This window comes from Bos taurus, chromosome 15, assembly GCF_002263795.3.
Source record: "Bos taurus isolate L1 Dominette 01449 registration number 42190680 breed Hereford chromosome 15, ARS-UCD2.0, whole genome shotgun sequence".
NCBI classification, from domain to species: domain Eukaryota; kingdom Metazoa; phylum Chordata; class Mammalia; order Artiodactyla; family Bovidae; genus Bos; species Bos taurus.
In genome coordinates this window covers 77472485-77491684 of record NC_037342.1, presented here as the reverse complement: position 1 = coordinate 77491684, position 19200 = coordinate 77472485, and the positions used below count along the sequence as shown (strand labels likewise).

The following is a 19200-nucleotide window of genomic DNA, read 5'->3' as shown; positions in this document are numbered from 1 at the left end:
TTGTGGTTTTGATTTCTGTTTCTCTAGTAAGTGAGTGAGTATGTTCAGCATCTTTCATTTGCATCCTTCATCAATGCGCCCACCGTGAAGGTACAAGATTTTTTCAGGCCTTTTCTAGGCATGTATGTTCCCTGGACGTGGACTCGTATGTGGTCGGTTTTTTTTTTCCCCTCCTTTCCTCTTGTATATTTACTTTTAATTTCCCTAAGGATTTCACACTTATTCTATGAGCTTTTTATGTTCTGTTGTATTCCTGTTCACAGAAGCATTTGCCCCCAACTGTCCAGATGACATCTGTCCCGCTGTGGTTTTCACAGGCCGCAACTGCCGCTACCTTGCATGGCTTCTAACCCGAGATCCAGCATATACCACCATTCCTAGCTGACGTTGAAGTCAGACAACACTGAACCAGTCCCGAAGGCAACCACAGTCTGGAACATTTCAGACACCCCACTCATTTCCTTCCATCTGGAGTGGGGGAACTGAGCCTTGGGCCATTTTCGTTCCAGCCACGCTGGGGAGAGTGTGAAACGAGGGCACGCAAACCTGCCCCAGAATCTCCTGCTGCTCTTGGTGCAGGTTTTTTCTCGATTGGCTGTTCTCTTAGTTGCTGCAGAGCTTTGACTGGTTTCTAGAGTTCCCACAAAACCATCTTAGTCCGTTTCTTGTTTGTTTATATAATATTTCCATGGGATCAGCAAGAGCTTGGAGCTTCATAGTCTGCCAGCTTTCTGACATCACCCTCACGGACTCTTTGAATTCCCTAAATCACCTAAAGAAACTTTCTCATCAGCTTTTCCCTTCCCAGTGCTGCTGCTCCATTGTCTCAGCTGTCGTCTTTTGCTCCAGGGGTCAGTGGGGCAAATTCTTTGCTTTACATGGTTCAAGGGACCTTCTTGAAGAAGTTTGAGTTACACACAAAATAGAGTATTTCTGGATTGACCCACTTGTCCAAGCTGGTACCACGGTTCCAGAAATTATCTGGAAATGAAGTGTTCTGAAAACTCAACAGTGCCAGGATAGCGTCTTGAATGGATTGCTGTCCAGCTCACTGTGCCCCATGCACCTCTCCTGAGCCAGCGTACTGTCGACCACCTACATGCCTTGTCTGTGTTTACCGGTCCCCCTACTGTTCATTTTTACGGAATCAAGGTTAGAGTGTTCAGGGCTCAGGAATCATTTCTCTTATGAAGCCTTCCTTGCCGCTCTTCCTTCAGTCTTCCGAGAGAGAATCATCTCCACCTCCATTCGTTCAAGTAATTTTTTAGACAATCATACTCTTACTACGGTCATATAAATAATAGTTTTTTAAAAAATACATTTACTTGTTTTTTGGCTGCGCTGGGTCTCAGTTGTGGCACATGAGATCTGCACTGTGGCGTGTGAGATCAGTAGTTGGGGCACGCGGGCCCGGTTGCTCCACAGTACGTGGGATTAAACCTGCATCCCCTGCGTTGCACAGCGGATTCCCAGCCACTAGGCCATCAGGGAAGTCCCTAAATAATGGTTTCGAAAGTCTAGTATTCTACATTAACATGTCGTTTTTATGGACTTATTTGAAAGCAATGTTTCATCTCTTTGGTGTTACAGGCCATTTTTTAAAATGTACGATATGTGCTTATTTGAAATACCTGATTCCAAGAATATCTGAGACCTATATATTTTTTCAGTCTCTTTGCTCAGGTTTTGTATGCAGTTTACTAGAAAAGAATTCTTGCCATTTAATCTTTTCCTCTGACTGCAAGGTTCCCCTATTTAAAATGTGTTCAAACAGCCAGTGCAACTCTGGATCCATGGTTTTGAATGTGACAAACAATGCCTAACTTCTAAAGCATAACTTACTTTCCCATGACAGATAGGAATCAAATACACTTTGAATTTACAAAATCGTATGGAAGTCAAAATGAAACCGCCATGACTCTACCTAGATCTATGTTGTTTCTAATCATATTTGCAGAAATGTGGTGAGGTTGTACTGCAGTGAGCCCTCTATTCATAGTGACCGTTACGACAATAACTCTTATTACTTTTTACTCGGTTGATTGCATTCTGACCCAGAATAGGTTGTGTTTGGAGCTTACTGGAAGGGTGTGTGTGCAGTGGGTCAGATTGGACCACAGGTGAAATAACAGCATGGAATGTGGGAAGGTGTGTGGAGCAGAGGGCTTAAGCATTTACCATGGGCATTTCCCCGAATGTTAAAAACCTGTTATTGATAGTCAGAATAGGGTACTGAGCCAGGGAGGCAAGTCTTTTAAAAGACTGAAAAGATAAGCTTGTTTTCTCAACTCTTTTGGGTGGTTAATCACGCATGTGTTTGACTGTAGGCTTGGAACACAGTTTGGGCCACTATACGTAGACCTCCTGAGAGCACGGCACTCCTCCATACCTGCCACTCGAGGGCCTGCTTGTATTTAGAGTGCCACTTGGCCAGGATCTTCCCTGGGGGCCAAGTCTGCAAAAACACAGGGGTGAAAATTAGTTTTTATCAGTGTCTAATATAATATTTCTCTAAATTCAATGAACTAATCACAAATATTAGAAGGTTTATTTTTTATTTTTTATTTTTTTTAATGACGAGCGCGACTTGGCCTTGGCGCGGGCCTTGCCGCCTTGCTTGCCACGACCAGACATGACAGCGACACCCACTAACAATTGCTCCCACCAAACGCCCGACAAACTCTAGAAGGTTTATTTTGAATACATAGTATCTGTCAAGCATTCTAAGAACTTCATATTCAGTAACTAACAAAATCTCTGCTTTTGTAGAGCTTTTCTGGTGGGCTTGGAGAGGGTAGGAGGCAACTGGGTTGCAGAAACAGATAAGCAAATATATGTTTAACGTTTAAAAATGCAATGAAGAAAAAAGTGTCAGAGGACTGAAAGTGAGTGGGCTTTGGGAGGCGGTACTGTTTCATATAGTGTGGTCAGAGAAGGCATCTTTGCTAGAGCGCCATTGATCAGAACTCTGAAGGTAGTGATAGAGCAAGCCATATTGTATATATAGCAAATATCACAAGGTTTTTTCCCTTAACTGTGAGATTCTGTGTTTAATATAGGCAATTTAGAAACTGAAGGTAAGCTAATAGGAGAAAATTGAATTGTAAGTAGTATCTTCTCTTCGAACTGATCTTGTAATTAATGTTTTAATATTCCTCTGTTTTTTTTCATATTTAGTAGATGTGTTTGACTCTGTTGGCTCTTTCTAGAAAAGTTATCATTTGTTTCTCAGCACTGTGTTTCAATTGATACGAACACTACATCCATTTAAACTCATAAAAGGGTACATTGTAATTCTGAGAAGATAAGGGCAAGAGTTTTGATTTCCATAGAATAAGGCTAAAGGAAATTTTTCTGACCTGATTTCGTAAAATACCCCATTTACAGACAGAGGGGACACATGTATGCCTATGGCCGATTCATGTTGTCATATGGCAAAAACCATCACAATGTTCAGTTCAGTTCAATTCAGTCGCTCAGTCGTGTCCGACTCTTTGCCACCCCATGAGTCACAGCACGCCAGGCCTCACTGTCCATCACGAGCTCCCAGAGTTCACCCAAACTCATGTCCATCGAGTCAGTGATGCCATCCAGCCATCTCATCCTCTGTCGTCCCCTTCTCCTGCCCCCAATCCCTCCCAGCATCAGAGTCTTTTCCAATGAGTCAACTCTTCACATGAGGTGGCCAAAGTACTGGAGTTTCAGCTTTAGCATCATTCCTTCCAAACAACACCCAGGACTGATCTCCTTTAGAATGTTGTAATTAGCCTCCAACTAAAATAGTTTTTTTTTCTTCTTCTTTTTTAAAAGAAAAAATATCCCATTTACAGTTTTTAGGTTTTTAACCAAGCGTGGTAGAAGTTTTTGGCAAAAATTTAGAATGGTACTTGTGTTTGGTTGATTTTGAAGTTCACTTACTCCTTAAAACTAAGGAAGAGATCTTGATCTCATGTGAAGAACTCGTTCTCTTGTTTTATGTATTATATTCTTTCTGACCTTTAACCTTTGTTACAGGCAAAGAAAAGTAAAACCAAAATGCCATCTCTGGTAAAGAAGTGGCAGAGTATCCAGCGTGAGTTAGATGAAGAGGAAAACTCTAGTTCCAGCGAAGAGGACCGAGAGTCGACCGCACAGAAGCGCATTGAAGAGTGGAAGCAGCAGCAGCTGGTCAGGTAAAGAGGAGGGCTCTCAGACGGGCAGGCTGCGCCGCTTGCAGCTGTGCTTGTACAACTGTTGTATTCTTCAAGTGTTTGTTTTTATTTTATTTTGTTTCTTTACGGCTGTGCTGGGTCTCACTGCTGCGTGAGCTTTTCTCTAGTTGCAGAGTGCAGGGGCTGCCCTCTGGTTGCAGTGTACAGGCAGCTCCTCGCAGTGGCTTCTCTCGTTGCAGAGCATGGGCTCCAGGGCACATGGGTCTCAGGAGCTGCAGCTCCCGGGTTCTAGAGCACAGCTCAGTAGTTGTGGTGCACAGACCTAGTTGCTCTGCAGCATGTGGGATCTTCCCAGATCAGGGTTTTGAACGCATATCATCTACATTGGCAGGCGAATTCTTTATCACTGAGCAATCACGGAAGCCCCCATGTTCTTAAAGTCATAGCCCTGATTTCTCTACAAACTTACCCCAAGCAGTTTTAAATTCATAGAAATGTTTTTTTCCTATAAAAATTACAGTCTAGCTTTTTTCAAAGACATCAGAGTTGTAATCAGTTCAGTTCAGTCACTCAGTCGTGTCTGACTCTTTGCGACCCCATGAATTGCAGCACTCCAGGCCTCCCTGTCCATCACCAACTCCTGGAGTTCACTCACACTCATGTCCATCGAGTCAGTGATGCCATCCAACCATCTCATCCTCTGTCGTCTCCTTCTCCTGCCCCCAGTCCCTCCCAGCTTCAGAGTCTTTTCCAATGAGTCAACTCTTCACATGAGGTGGCCAAAGTATTGGAGTTTCAGCTTTAGCATCATTCCTTCCAAAGAACACCCAGGACCGATCTCCTTTAGAATGGACTGGTTGCATCTCCTTGCACTCCAAGGGACTCGAAAGAGTCTTCTCCAACACCACAGTTCAAAAGCATCAATTTTTTGGCACTCAGCTTTCTTCACAGTCTAACTCTCACATCCATACATGACCACTGGAAAAACCATAGCCTTGACTAGACAGACCTTTGTTGGCAAAGTAATGTCTCTGCTTTTCAATATGCTATCTAGGTTGGTCATAACTTTCCTTCCAAGGAGTAAGCATCTTTTAATTTCATGGCTGCAGTTACCATCTGCAGTGATTTTGGAGCCCCCCAAAAATAAAGTCTGACACTGTTTCCACTGTTTCCCCATCTATTTCCCATGAAGTGCTGGGACCAGATGCCATGATCTTCGTTTTCTGAATGTTGAGCTTTAAGCCAACTTTTTCACTCTCCTCTTTAACTTTCATCAAGAGGCTTTTGAGTTCCTCTTCACTTTGTGCCATAAGGGTGGTGTCATCTGCATATCTGAGGTTATTGATATTTCTCCCAGCAATCTTGATTCCAGCTTGTGCTTCTTCCAGCCCAGTGTTTCTTATGATGTACTCTGCATAGAAGTTAAATAAGCAGGGTGACAATTTGCAGCCTTGACATACTCCTTTTCCTATTTGGAACCAGTCTGTCGTTCTGTGTCCAGTTCTAACTGTTGCTTCCTGACCTGCATACAAGATTTCTCAAGAGGCAGGTCAGGTGGTCTGGTATTCCCATCTCTTTCAGAATTTTCCACAGTTTATTGTGATCCACACAGTCAAAGGCTTTGGCATAGTCAATAAAGCACAAATAGATGTTTTTCTGGAACTCTCTTCCTTTTTCCATGATCCAGCGGATGTTGGCGATTTGATCTCTGGTTCCTCTGCCTTTTCTAAAACCAGCTTGAACATTTGGAAGTTCACAGTTCACATATTGCTGAAGCCTGGCTTGGAGAATTTTGAGCCTTACTTCCCACTAATTGTTCATCTTAGGCAAAGAACTGTCTTAACCCTGAGCATACAGGGGAAAATAGTCATCCCCATTTACCATGTAGCTCCAAGAGACCAATTTTTAATTTAACAAGATTTAAATATAGCTAAGCTAAGTTTTTGTTCTTTATTTTCATGATTTTTGAAGGTACACATACTGAAATGACCAACAGTCCTTTAGTGTAACCAGTTGCTCAGTTGTGGTGCATTACCTGGAGCATACTGATAGTGATGCCAGATTTTAGGTTCATCTCCGATAGGTTCTAGCATATCATTACTGCTGCTTCTGGCACTTACAGCATCCATAAATGCAGTACTTATGGAAATGTTTGAAGGAATTTCCTGGCAGTCCAGTGGTCAGGATTTTTCACTTTCACTGCTGAGGGCCCAAGTTCAGTCCCTGCACATGGAAAGATCTCCCATGGTGTGGTGAAAAAGAAAAATTGAGAAAGGATAGCCATCTTTGTTTCATAATTCAAAACATTTTCGTTTTTAGATCCATAAACACCAATTGGAATAGTCATTCCAGTGAAGTCTTTGTTCCTAAAATACGTTTCTCTCTAGCCACTGCACACCTGTTTTTAGCATTTGTCCCACTTACAAACTTGATCAAGTACATTTTAGCATATAGCAGCATAAAACGTGAAAACTTATGCAAATACTGTATTTCCTTTTTGACCCATATATTCACTCATTGATCTTGAATTTAAGAAAATTCATCTGGATTATGATCTTAACACTCGTAGCCTGAGATTTTACTTATCCAGTTTTACCATCACAATTTGAATGTACAGTGCCCCTATCTCTTTGTATCCATCTGAATTATGTAATATTGGGGGCTGTCTCGGAGGAGACTATGAAGATGTTGTCCCCAGACTTTACTTCCTTGAAAGGTGATGCACGGGATTTGGGGCAACACAGGAAGAAAACTGCAGGATGGTATTAATGATAATTTAGTTTTACTTGTGTATCATCCTTGTAGATGACTCCATTATTCTTGAGTTTTCTTACTATTTAGTCCTTTTTAGTGTTGCTGGGAATTGATTAATCATTAATTCCTACAGTGATGAAATAGTAAACTATTTCAAGATGATGGGAAATCACAAAGGTCTTGTAATTTATCTTATTTTAGATTTATAAAAGGGTCTCATGCACTCATTTTGGTTATTGCAAGATAGAATCTGAGTTTTTGTTCTGTCTTTGCTGTGCTGCACAGCTGGTGGGCTCTTGGTTCCCTGACCGGGCCCTCCACAGTGAGAGCACAGAGAGTCCTGACTACTGTACAGCCAGGAAATTCCCAAGAATCTTGAGTTTGTTGTTTGTTGTTGTTGTTGTTTTAAATCATAGCATACTATATGGTTTACCTGTGAACAGATAGCATATTGTTGTTGCTTAATCCCTAAATCGTGTCTGACTCTTTCACTACCCCATAGACTGTAGCCCGCCTAGTGAATCTTGAGTTTTAACCAGTTTTTTAAATAATTGAATTTGAATAAGCCGTGGGAGATCAATGCTAATTAGAACTAATGAAAGAGAATCTCAGAAACATCAGGTCTACCCATCCCTGGTGGTATGTTGAGGGTTAAATATATCTTCTTAGAGGTTAAGTAAATAAATCTAGGATAAAGACTCCTAACTCCTTGGAGCCAAGAAATACTTCTACAAGCATGTGTTATTTTCCTTCAGTGTAGCTTTAATGGTTACTAGGGAGACATAAAAATCAATATGCACTTAAATATAAATACAGCTGTAGAGCAGAGTGTTTGTATGTGTTTGGTTGACCTATCAATTAAGAAATTTGATGAAAACTATTTTGGTTACTTAGCTGAGAAATTTGAAACTTTGTCATGAAGATAGATGTGATAGATCCAATTTTCAGCTTTAGTCAGTTTTTATTTGCTAGGAAATGAACAGCTCCATTTTTTTTTTCAGTGAAGTAATCTGTCTGTTTTCACAGTGGCATGGCAGAGAGAAATGCTAATTTTGAAGCCCTTCCTGAAGATTGGCGAGCAAGACTGAAGAGACGAAAAATGGCTCCAAACACATAGTTTTTTACTTTTTTGTTACTGTGTGCTGTTTTTTTTTTTTTTTTTTTTTTTTTAATGTTCAGTTCAGAGTCTTAACCAGTTTTACTGTTGCCAATAAACTATAAATGTTATGAGGGAGAGCATATGAATTTGCTGGGCAAGAGCATACAAAATTCCCCCATTTGTGAAATGTAGTTTTTTCTGTTTTGCCAAAAGGTGAGGTGGCTGAGCCATTTGACCTGGCTGCCTTTATTCTCACACTGGCAAACTCAGCATGTTAGGTACATCATCAGTCTGGACGTGTGGCTCATGACACTTCTGTAGAGGACTCATTGACGAAAAGGGAAGGATTTTCCTGCCTAATAGAGGCTCTTGTAGTTTCTAGTGTGGCACACTGTCTCTCGTTAACTTCTTCAGAACAAGTGCAATTAAGAAGGCAGCTCTATACTCTACCTTGCTTAACTGGGATTATAGGAATTTCCTTCTGACCTCTTCTCTTAGTCTGCCACCCCCAAAGTGCTGAGGTATACAAACTCATCCATGTTGTGCTAACAGACGGCCACACTCTATAAATTTATAGAGTGTTTCTCACAGATTCTAGAACTGATAAAGGTAGCTCAGTCATTGCACATACTAGGTGACATATATAAATCCAGTATAGGGCAGCAGCAGCAAGTGTTCATGCCTTTGAGACTTCCCCCTCACACGTGGGAGTAAGTGTAACGAGCCACTGTATGTATTGCTGTGTCTCCATTGTCGTACCTTGGTCCAGAGTTCACCTCCCATTTATATGTGAATGTATTCTCCATAAAATTCCAGTATTTAAAAAAGCAGTTTACTGTTCTGTACTTTATATTGTATCACAATCAGGTAAAAGTCACTTTAAACTGAAGAAAAAGCAAATTGTGTTTTAAAGCTGTTTGTATTTCTCCAGTTTCTGACCTTGTAAATTTGTATATATGCACTAATAAAGCCTTTTTTATACTTCTGATTGGTTATCCTTTTGCTCCTGTTTTGCCTGTTACTCCATGAAGATGTCACCAAGACTTACTTTGAGTCAGTCGTTTTTTCTAATCAAGTAGGCATAAGGGAAACATTGAGAAGCTCTCAGGAGAAAGACGAGTGTCAGGATCTGGAGCCCGTTGCAGGGTGGGCGGATGGGGTTAGAAAACAGGACTCGAGTCTCAGAAAATATGATGTGACTTAAGTTTTGGAGCTTGTGGTCTATTATTAGCTTGTATTTAGCCTACTTAAATCCTGGAAATGACAAAATGTGGTTAATGTGAAAAAAAAGGTGCTTTATACTCTCACTAGTTACAAGAGTTACATATAGTCATGTAAAGTTAACCAAAGACAACAGTAGTAAAAATTTTATTCCAGTATATTTATATGCAGCTAACTAATCAGTGTCATATATACTTGTGTGTTGGTTTTTATTTACACAAAAATCGGGGTGACCATTTTGTATATACATTGTTTTTCTTGTCATTTGCATAGAGCACATTTCTGGAAAAAGGCTATTGACTAGTCATTAAAGCTTTTGCTTTTAACTGCCTAACAGTTAACCAGATTTCTAGGAATTGTTGACAGGAACTAAGTGCCTTTGTCCCTATCCTGCCAGACCAGAAGCAGTTTTTTGAATCCGACAATTTGATAGTCAAAGTGTGGGTTTTACTTTGTTTCTTGTATTTTTCAACCGATAAGGTAATTTTTCAATTCTGGCTCTGGGATGGAGGAATAGGTGAAAGAGGAGAAGCAGCTCCCTTTGAGTAATACCCAACAGTTTCCTTAAAGCTGAGAAACTTTTTTTTTTGGCTGCCCCATGGAGCATGCCTTAGCTACCCACCAGGGATCCCACCGGTGCCCTGCAATGTAAGCGCGGTCTCTTCTTAATCACTGGACCGCCAAGGAAAGGGACAGTGGAAGCGTTAGTCGCTCAGTCGTGTCTTACTCTTGAGACCCCGTGGACTGCAGCATGCCAGGCTCCTCTGTCCGTGGAATTCGATAGGCAAGAATGCTGGAATGGGTTGCCATTTCCTTCCCAGGACCGCCAAGGAAGCCCCCACCAATGCAAGTTCTAATCCCCAGAGTCCGGGCTGCAATACTGTAATGAAAAGAGTAACAGTAACAATCCGGGCTGCAATACTGTAGTGAAGAGTAACAACAAAGCCTTGGCACTGCAGTCGTCCACTTTCCCCTGGTTCCCCACACCCCCTTCGGAGGCAGGGCCTCGCTCCCGGAAGCGCCAAGCCGCCCCGCCTTCCTGCTTCCGGCTCGCGGTTGCTAGGCTACCGGCGCCCCAGCCGAAAGCTGTGGCTTGGCGAGAGCTCCGCGAGGGCGTCCTCGGCCGGGTGCGCGGCGGGGCCTCTGCCTGCGGGTGGTGACTCCCCGCCTCACTCACGCTCTTCTGTCGCCGCCGGCACCGCGCCCAACCCCTGCTGCCCCGAACAGTCCGGGGCGCCGAGGCGGTAGCACTCTCCCTGTGGCCTCCCAGGAAATCTCTACGCCCCATCCCTCGACTCTCCGGGAAACTGCCGTCCGCCACCTTCTCCCTGACCAGGAAACCCCGGACCCCTGAATTCCGTTTTCGGAGCCCCTGACCTTTCTTTTCCCACCCTCCCCGAGACGACCCCTCCGGACTCCCCTCCCCTTTTCTTTCACTGTCCAGCGGCGTCTTGGTGGTGGGCATCCCCTTCAACCCGGAAAAGGAAGCATGGAGCCGGCAGGGGTCCTGGCGCCTCGGGAGGAGGAGGTCGGAAGACTAGCCACCCTCCCAGATTCCTCAGGTGCCCACCCGGAACTCATGGCGGGCCCTGGTTTAGAGGGAGGGTGCCGCGTGGGAGCTGCGGAGCGGAGGGAGGGGACGGGAGTGGATGTCGACAGGTGACTTCAGTTGTCCTGCTCTGGTTTATTTTAGCTCCTCGTATGTAATCAACTGCCCTTTTGGAAATTGGGCAGGGGCTGTTGCTGGGTGTCACTGACTGGTCTTCAGCATACCATGCAGAAGTAACATGTTCCCAGCATTGGAACCAGAGCTGAAGCAGGAGGTCGGTACCCACTCCTCTCCAGAAACCCAGTACTAGCTCAGAAGGTATATTCTGATGGCACCTTTTTCTGGCTAGAGATCTTGATCCCAAAGGTAGAATCATTTGCACAAATGTCTTTCACATGGTTTGTTTTTAGAAGTTCTCAGGTGTGGCGTCCTATGCGACCATACTTGTGTACCTTTGTTAAGAGTCAGTATCACTCTTTTAACAGGCTGTTATAATAATGATTGTTATGAAAACATGTTCCTGATTGAGATGGTTTGTCCTTTCACAGACTCTTCCTGATCCCTATGAAGACTTTATGTACCATCACCTCCAGTACTATGGCTACTATAAAGGTAGTATCTCGTTCTGATCCAGCACCACCTTTCCTGGGTCATTGAAGTACATTGTTGGATCAACTGAGAGAGTTGTGCTTGGATAAACTAATGACGAATTTTTTGAGCAGCGTTAGTGGGAAGTACTTCCTTTCCCCACTGATATGCTCTGTCACTTCTGTTGAGTGTCAGTTTATACAGAGGTCTGTCTGTCTGTCCTTGAACCACTACCACCCTTTCTTAATGACATGACATGGTATGAAAATAGTCTTGATAGTTGGAAAGAAGTGTCCTCCCATATTGTCATTTTCAGAAGTGTCTTGGCTAAACTTATCTTTTTATATAATCTTAGAACTGGCATGTGATACTTTAAAAAAAAATGGGATTTCATTTAATCTACAGATCAAACTTGACAAGAAATGAGAATTTTCCAATACCACATTCTCCAATCTATTCATAGTATTTTCTAATTCTCTAATTTGCTTCGGTCCTCCTTAATGTCTTCCAATGAGATTTATAAATTGTTTTCATGGAACTGCTTATCTGTATGCTTTTATAAGTGGTATCTTAAAATTTTGATGTTCTAACTTTGTTCTTGGTATTTAGAAATAAAATTTAAGTTTTCGTATTGATTTCATTTCTGTCTTGTTAAACTTTCTTATTAACTGTTTCATTTTGTAAGTGATCACTCACTCACTCGTTGAAAACGGAATTCCCAGTTTGCCAGATTCAGCAGAGCCCTCGGGACGAGGCACCTCTCATCCTGAGTGCTCCACTTCCACTCTGAGCACTTACCCTGACTTGGTCATACAACTGCTGGGTTTTTCCTGCCTCCCCAGCCCTTCCTTTCTACTTTACCATATGCCTCTCAAGTCTTCTCCTCAACGTGAAATGGAGAAAATTATGTTTAACTCAGAGAAATTGGAACGTGAAAGCTCTTTGGAAAATGGGTTATATTGGTTGTAAAGGCCTGTGGTATGGCAGGTGGTGACTGGAAGGCAGTTTGCTAGTAGTAATTGTTTGAGTGTTGACCTCAATATTGGATGTGACGAACTAGCCTTCAACATCTTTCACTAAACCGCCTGTTCTTAGCTCAGAGAGGCACTTTACCAAACTCTGCTACGCACCAGCACATTTGGAAGAATAATCCTCGATACCTGTTGAATGGCTCTTTTGGAAAAAGAGAGGATTTGATACCGGACCGCTTGCAAAAGGAGAAGCATCTATGTGAGTAGTAATCGGTGTCATATGTCCCTAGAATGCTTAGTCCCTTGAGCAACTGCTCTTGAGGTTGAGGAGAACATGGCCTAACGTGGGAGAAGCCAGGGGAGCACCTTTGGACACTGTTTCTGACATCACTCAGAAATGTTTATCTTAAAAAAAAAAGAAAAATTTTAAATGAAAAGAAAAATAACAAAACAAAAAAATATTCTGTAGATCTGCTTTGGATTGTAGGTTTAAAATACCATGTATTCTGCATGGTCTTCCTCCAAATTGTTGGAAAATTTGTTAAAACTCTTCTGTCAAGAGTAACATGTTGATTTTTTTCATGCAGTTTTTATGGATATATTTATTAAGGCTCTTTGCATAGGAGTGGTGGAAACCAATCCAAGCTAACTTAAGCAAAAACAATTTTTTACAGGGATTCCACAAGTTTTTTCTAGAATTCGAGGGTAGGAATGCAGTTAAATTTCTCCCTCAATACATATCCAAGCAAACATCAATTCACTTCCTTTTACTGCACAACTGCAGCCATCATCTCACTATTGAAACAGCCTCATCATTGGTTTCTGGTTCCATGATGCCCCCTTCCAATCCACTTCCACATAGCAGTGTTTTTTTTTTTTTTTTTTTCTTTTTATGTGCAAATCTGATTGTATCCCTTTTCTGGTTAAAAATCTTTGAATGATACAAGACCCAAAAGCTATAAAATATAACACTGATAATTTTTACAGCAAAACTTTAGGAAAAAGTTGCATTAGTAAAGAAAAATAACTGAAAAAAATTTTCGTGAGAAATATTGTCAAAGGATTAATTTCCGTAACAAAATAACTTACAAATCAATAAGCAAAAGATGACCAAATAGAAAAATGGACAAAGAGCATGAGCAAGGAGTTCGTAGAAAAGCAAACACAGCCAATGCAACATGCAGCATGAGCTCCCCTGGCGGCTCAGTGGTGAAGAATCCACCTGTAGTGCAGGAGACTCAGGGGGTGCGGGCTCGACCCCTGGATCAGATCCCCTAGAGGAGGAAATGGCAACCCACTGCAGTATTCTTGCCTGGGAAATCCCGGGGACACAGGAGTCTGGTGGGCTACAGCCCTAGGGTTGCAGAGTTGGACATGACTGAGCACACAGGCATGTCCAGGGATTAACTTTCTTAACAAAATAACTCTTACAAATCAATATGTAAACGATGACCAAATAGAAAAGATGGACAAAGGACATGAGCAAGGAGTTCATAGAAAAGCAAACACAGTCAGGAGGTTTTTTGAAAAGATGCTCAATTTCACCCCTAACTAAAGATACAGTTCAGTATGTCAAAGTACCATTTTGTAAATTATGAGACTTGGGCAAAAATATTTTTATGATTATACCTAGTAGCCGTCAGGAGATGGTAGAACACCCTCCCACACTGCTGTTAGGAATGTGAATAGATAGACTTAAATTTTTTTATTTATTATTATTAATTTTTGGACTGTGCTGCATCTTCACTGCTGCACGGGCTTTTCTCTAGTTGCGGCAAGCAGGGGCTGCTCTCTAGTTGCGGTGCATGGGCTTCTCATTGTGGGGGTTTCTCTTGTTTCGGAGTGTGGGCTCTAGGGCGCGAGGGCTTACGTCGTTGTGGTTCACGGGCTCTAGAGCCCTGGCTCAATAGTTGCGGCACACAGGCTTGCTTGTTCTGCAGCATGTGGGGTCTTCCCAGATCAGGGACGGAATCTGTGTCTCCTGCATTGCCAGGCAGATCCTTTACCACTGAGCCACCAGAGAAGCCCCTAGACGGACTATTTTAGGACGGCAGTTTGGCAATAGGAGGGAAATATAACGGTACTTAACCTTCGATGTAGCAGTTCCGTTTTCATGTTCAAATATGTGTCTTACACTTTTGCTCATCCCCGTGCTCGGAAGGCTCTTCCATTCTGCGTCCCGGAGCTCCTGGCTGGGAGTGGAAGGGCCAAGCTTGAGCAAAGAAGACTGTCAGGGTGGGGTGGCGCAGGGGCCAGCTGACCCCCCACCTTCAGTCCCCTCCTGTCCCAGTTTCTGATACTTGAAATAACATTAATAAGAAACAGTTGCCTGTCTTCATATAGTAAAAAAAAAAGCCATAAAATACAAAGTCAGCTACAGAAGTAACACAACAATGCAAAGGAATTTTAGAGTATAATTGGTAACCTGACACCTTCCAACCCCCACCCCCATTTTGATCATTGGAGTGAGGAAGATATTTTTCTTCATGTTTGTAGCAAACCATTTATTGTGTTGTTTTTTAAACCAGAAAAGTACAAAAAAGTAGAAAAGGAATGAGTTACAATATACTTGTTTCAAAAAGGGAAAAAGAAGGGAAGAAAGGAAAGAGAAGGGGGTGTGGAGAAGAGAGAAAGAAAGAAAATATACATATAAGGTTAGAAAATCCAAATGGTAGAAAAAACACAAAAGGAAATTAAGAGCTCTCCCAGCCCCACCCTTAATATAGCCACTACTGTAATCATTTTTTTTTTCCAGTAAAAAAATTATACCCTCAAGTATCTATATATTTTTTCTTTCTGATTGCTCATAGAGGATCCTCTACACAAGCTTTACTTTGGCTTTTTTTGTTTAATAGACGCTTTCCCTGTGAGCACAAAAAAATATCTACCTCATTCTTTAAGAGCACCTACCTATTAATGCCTATTAATGAGTTTTCCATCTCATTAATATGTCACAGTTATTTTAACTTCCCTTTTGATGGATGCTTTGGTGCTTTGCACGTTTTTACTATTGGAGCATTACTGCAGGGAACCTCTCCACATATGTATGCTGACGAGCTTTTGTAAGAAAACCTATAAGATAATTCCTAGCAGTGGGATTGCTGAATCAAGGGTTAGCGTGTTTTAAGTCTTACTGGACACTGCCAAATTTGCTTTCCAGAAAGATTGCACCAAATTTGCCTTTTTGTCCTGAGGTTCTGAGGGTAGTTGTTTACTTACACCCTTGTCAGGGTGAGTGTAAAACAGGTAAATGTTTTTCCTCTCTTAAGTAGCTAAAAGACTGATATCTTCGTGTCATTCTGATTTACATTTCTTTGAGTGAGATTGAGAGGTTTACCATCTTTTCAAATGTTTGTTGCCTCCCCCACTGCCTCCATTAAACAGTGCGGGAAAGGTTTAGACATAGAAGTGCAGGGACCCAAGGTGGGGGGATGGAAGGGATAGGGGGAAAAGGACAGAGGAAAGAAAGATCCGGAGGACAAACCAGGCCTCTTCCTTCCTCTTTCTAGGGCCTAGCTGTCTACCTTCCACTGTGCGCAGACAGACAGGAGCTATGAGCAGAGGTACTGCGTGTCCTTCCAGGCCAGAAAAGGCACTCCCCTGTGGGAACATGTCTTCTCCCTGCTGCCCACCAGCGCTGGGAGGCGCCACCCTGGAGCCTTTCCTTCCCCTGCCCTTTCTCTTCATTCTTCCTCCCATTTCCTTCCTCTGCCCTTTCTCCTTGAAACCTTTCTTTTCCTCCCTTTTCCCTTTTCTTTATTTCCTAAGAGCTCTTCTCTCTCTCCTGCCCCTTCTCACACCTCTGCCTCTACTCTCTCCATCCTCTCTGTTTTGTAAGTCTCTCTCTGTCCTTTGAATGGTTATAGCAAGAACTTGAAATTTAGTTTGTAGATTGTTACATTGTGGTTAATAAAGTTTTATGTCCTTTTCTAAAATGCTGGTGGTCAAATTGAAAGTTGTTGTGGTTTTGGGGTTTTTTTTGCCTCTCTCTAGAAAAAAAAAAAATCAGAGAAGGCAATGGCACCCCACTCCAGTACTCTTGCCTGGAAAATCCCATGGATGGAGGAGCCTTGGTAGGTTGCAGTCCATGGGGTTGCTGAGGGTTGGACACGACTGAGCGACTTCACTTTCACTTGTCACTTTCATGCATTGGAGAAGGAAATGGCAACCCACTCTGGTGTTCTTGCCTGGAGAATCCCAGGGACAGCGGAGCCTGGCGGGCTGCCGTCTCTGGGGTCGCACAGAGTCGGACACAACTGAAGTGACTTAGCAGCAGACAAAAATAGCATACATTAAGTAACTTTTATTTCCAACCCACTGTTGAAATATCTTCAACTCATTAACTTTGATTTAAAAAACAAAACAGTTTCTTCTGACTTACTCTAAACCTTTACATGTAAGTACTTTATAGATTAGAGCAGAATTTTAGCTTAAGTGTTAGTTGCTCAGTCCTGCCCCACTCTTTGGGACCCCATGGACTGCAGCTCACCAGGCTCCTCTGTCCATGAGATTTTCCAGGCAAAGATACTGGAGTGGGTTGCCATTTCCTCCTCCAGGGGATCTTCCCAACCCAGGGATCAAACCCGGGTCTCCTGCACTGCAGGCAGATTCTTTACCGACTGAGCTACAAGGGAATTTTAGCTTAACGTTTTATAATTTCGATATTGTCAGCCTGAAACTAAATCTCTTTGAAGGAGAAAGATGTCATAGGATTGCATATCTGTGATACTATTTTAATACAATGCTTAAAATTCCTTAATTGTTACAGTTGAGCAGTAAAGTTGTTGCTTCAAAGGAAAAGGAAACTGCTCACTCCTTACCTTTCCCTTTGGCAGATTCTCTTATGCTGAGTTCACCGTTTGTTAAGAGCAGACAGCTTCTTTATGATGACATTGGCAAAGTAAACCCGCATCTCAGAGAACCCCGAGACCTCTTTGCTCTTTTCTCTGGCAGCGCGCTGCTACAGGCTCCAAGATGGCCAGTAGAATGTGAGGTCATCAAGGAGCGCATTCATCATATTGGTAATGTGACTTATGTGTCATGGCCTCGCTCTTCTGATAGTCTGTATGACAGTTGTAAGTTCTGTGCATAGTAAAGTACAAGGCAGGATAGATTCACTATCTGTTAGCTCACTCGAAAATGCTTAAGCTCTGAGAAACTGATACACACTCCCCAAAGTCAAAAGTCACACTAATGTTTAAATTTATTCATAGGTATTTTACTCTTTTTGATGCAGTTGTAAATGAGAATGTTGTCTTTTCTTTCATTATTCGTGTATAGAAATGCAACAGAATTTTGTGTATTGATTTTGTACTTTGAAAAATACAAAATTTGTTATTAGTTCTAACAAGTTTTCTGAATTTGTTATTGGTTCTAACAGTTTTCTGATAGAGTCTTTAGGGTTTTCTATATATAATATATGTCAGTGGTAGTTGTACTTCTTCCTTTGCAGTTTAAAGAGCTTTTATTTCTTTTTCTTGCATGATTGCTCTGGCTAGGATTTCCAGTGCTATGTTGAATAAAGTGATCAGAGTAGGCATACTTGTAGTGCTCCTGATCTTAAAGGAGAAGCTTTCAGCTTTTCACTGTTGAGTATGATGTTAGCTGTGGGCTTGTCAGTTCACGGCTTTTATTATTTTCAGGTGGTCCATCCATACCCCCTTTGCTGAAAATTTGTGTCGTAAAGGATGTTGGATTTTGTTCAGATGCTTTTTCTTCGTGTGTTGAAATAATCATATGATTTTTATCCTTCATTTTGTTACTGTCATGTATCACGTTGGCTGGTTTGTGAATGTTGAACCATCCTTGCAACACTGGAATAAATCCCACTTAATCATGGTGTATGATTCTTTTATGTATTGTTGAATTTAAGTTGTGTCTTTCTATGCCCTTGGCTTTCATCAGTGGCTCCTGTACTTAAAATGGTAGGAAGCTGCCCAAGTCCCATATGAGAAATCTTTCAGAACTTAGTATTAATGAAAAAACCTTGTTTCCTCTGACGAAATTGGTATACTTGTTCCTTTATAGTAATAAGAAAAATGTAGCTGATCGTATTGTCCTGACTTGGAAGCTCAGGGACACATTTTGTAGAGTTGTTGCACCAACTTTCTGGCTTATTTTTAAGTGTTATACTTCTGTTGTATATGCTTTTTGTTAAAAATTTCTCCATAGTCTTTATAGAAAGAAGCAAGGTATAATTAATTTACAAACACACTGGAAACTTAGGATTGGAATTTGATTTGATTCAATCAGACTAGCCATTTGAATAATCATTATTATTATTTTATATCAGTTCTAATAAAATGCCTTTTATATTATTTCTTATTTTGTGCTTTTTCAATGTCTTCTTTCAGAGTGGGTTCCACCTCAACCAGAATATTTCTATCAACCTACAGGAAATGAGAAGATACCAGAAATTGTAGGAGAAGAAAAAGGCACAATTGTCTATCAGTTAGATTCAGGTACTGTTATCACACCAAACAGTGAGTCATCAGTCATGACCAAAGTACAGTAAACAGATTTTCTGTAATAAAAATAATTTTCAAAAATCCATTGTTTAGTGGTAAACTGAGTGGTAGCCCTGAAATTCATAACTGATCAGTTTTAAATATTTCCTCACTTTTTAAAAAATGATATAGAACCTTTTCTTAATCGTTCTGAGTCCCTTTCATCTCTTCTTCCCTGTTGTTCTTCCTGAAAGTCAGACGTTGGCTCTTTGGGGAATCGCTCGTCTTTTCCACCTGCTTTGCCACAGTGAGGGCTTTGTAGTCTGTGTGTGTGACTGGCGTTTATGCTGTAGTTTCCTGCATTGATTTGCAGGCATCCTGCTGGTGTAATTCATGTATTTTATAAAAATGTGCTGGACAC

General features: G+C 41.7%; 2 protein-coding genes across 4 annotated transcripts in view; both read left to right on the top strand.

The window, feature by feature from the left end:
* FNBP4 (formin binding protein 4) overlaps nt 1-8992 on the top strand; it is a 30582-nt gene extending 21590 nt beyond the window's left edge. The window contains exons 16-17 of the mRNA XM_024975915.2: nt 4015-4172; nt 7932-8992. Of these exons, the coding sequence (XP_024831683.1) occupies nt 4015-4172; nt 7932-8022 (249 nt within the window). The 3' untranslated portion in view covers nt 8023-8992. The remainder of the gene's footprint in view (nt 1-4014; nt 4173-7931) is intronic.
* Nucleotides 8993-10286: 1294 nt separating this feature from the next.
* The window catches only part of AGBL2 (AGBL carboxypeptidase 2), a 29797-nt gene continuing 20883 nt past the window's right edge, over nt 10287-19200 (top strand). For 2 of the 3 annotated variants that reach the window (XM_010812872.4, XM_024975916.2), the window contains exons 1-7: nt 10287-10787; nt 10919-11048; nt 11323-11386; nt 12458-12592; nt 15843-15896; nt 17169-17354; nt 18687-18794. In XM_010812872.4, coding sequence (XP_010811174.2) covers nt 11013-11048; nt 11323-11386; nt 12458-12592; nt 15843-15896; nt 17169-17354; nt 18687-18794 — 583 coding nt within the window. In that variant the 5' untranslated portion in view covers nt 10287-10787; nt 10919-11012. The remainder of the gene's footprint in view (nt 10788-10918; nt 11049-11322; nt 11387-12457; nt 12593-15842; nt 15897-17168; nt 17355-18686; nt 18795-19200) is intronic. The other variant, XM_024975917.2, reaches the window with a different exon arrangement.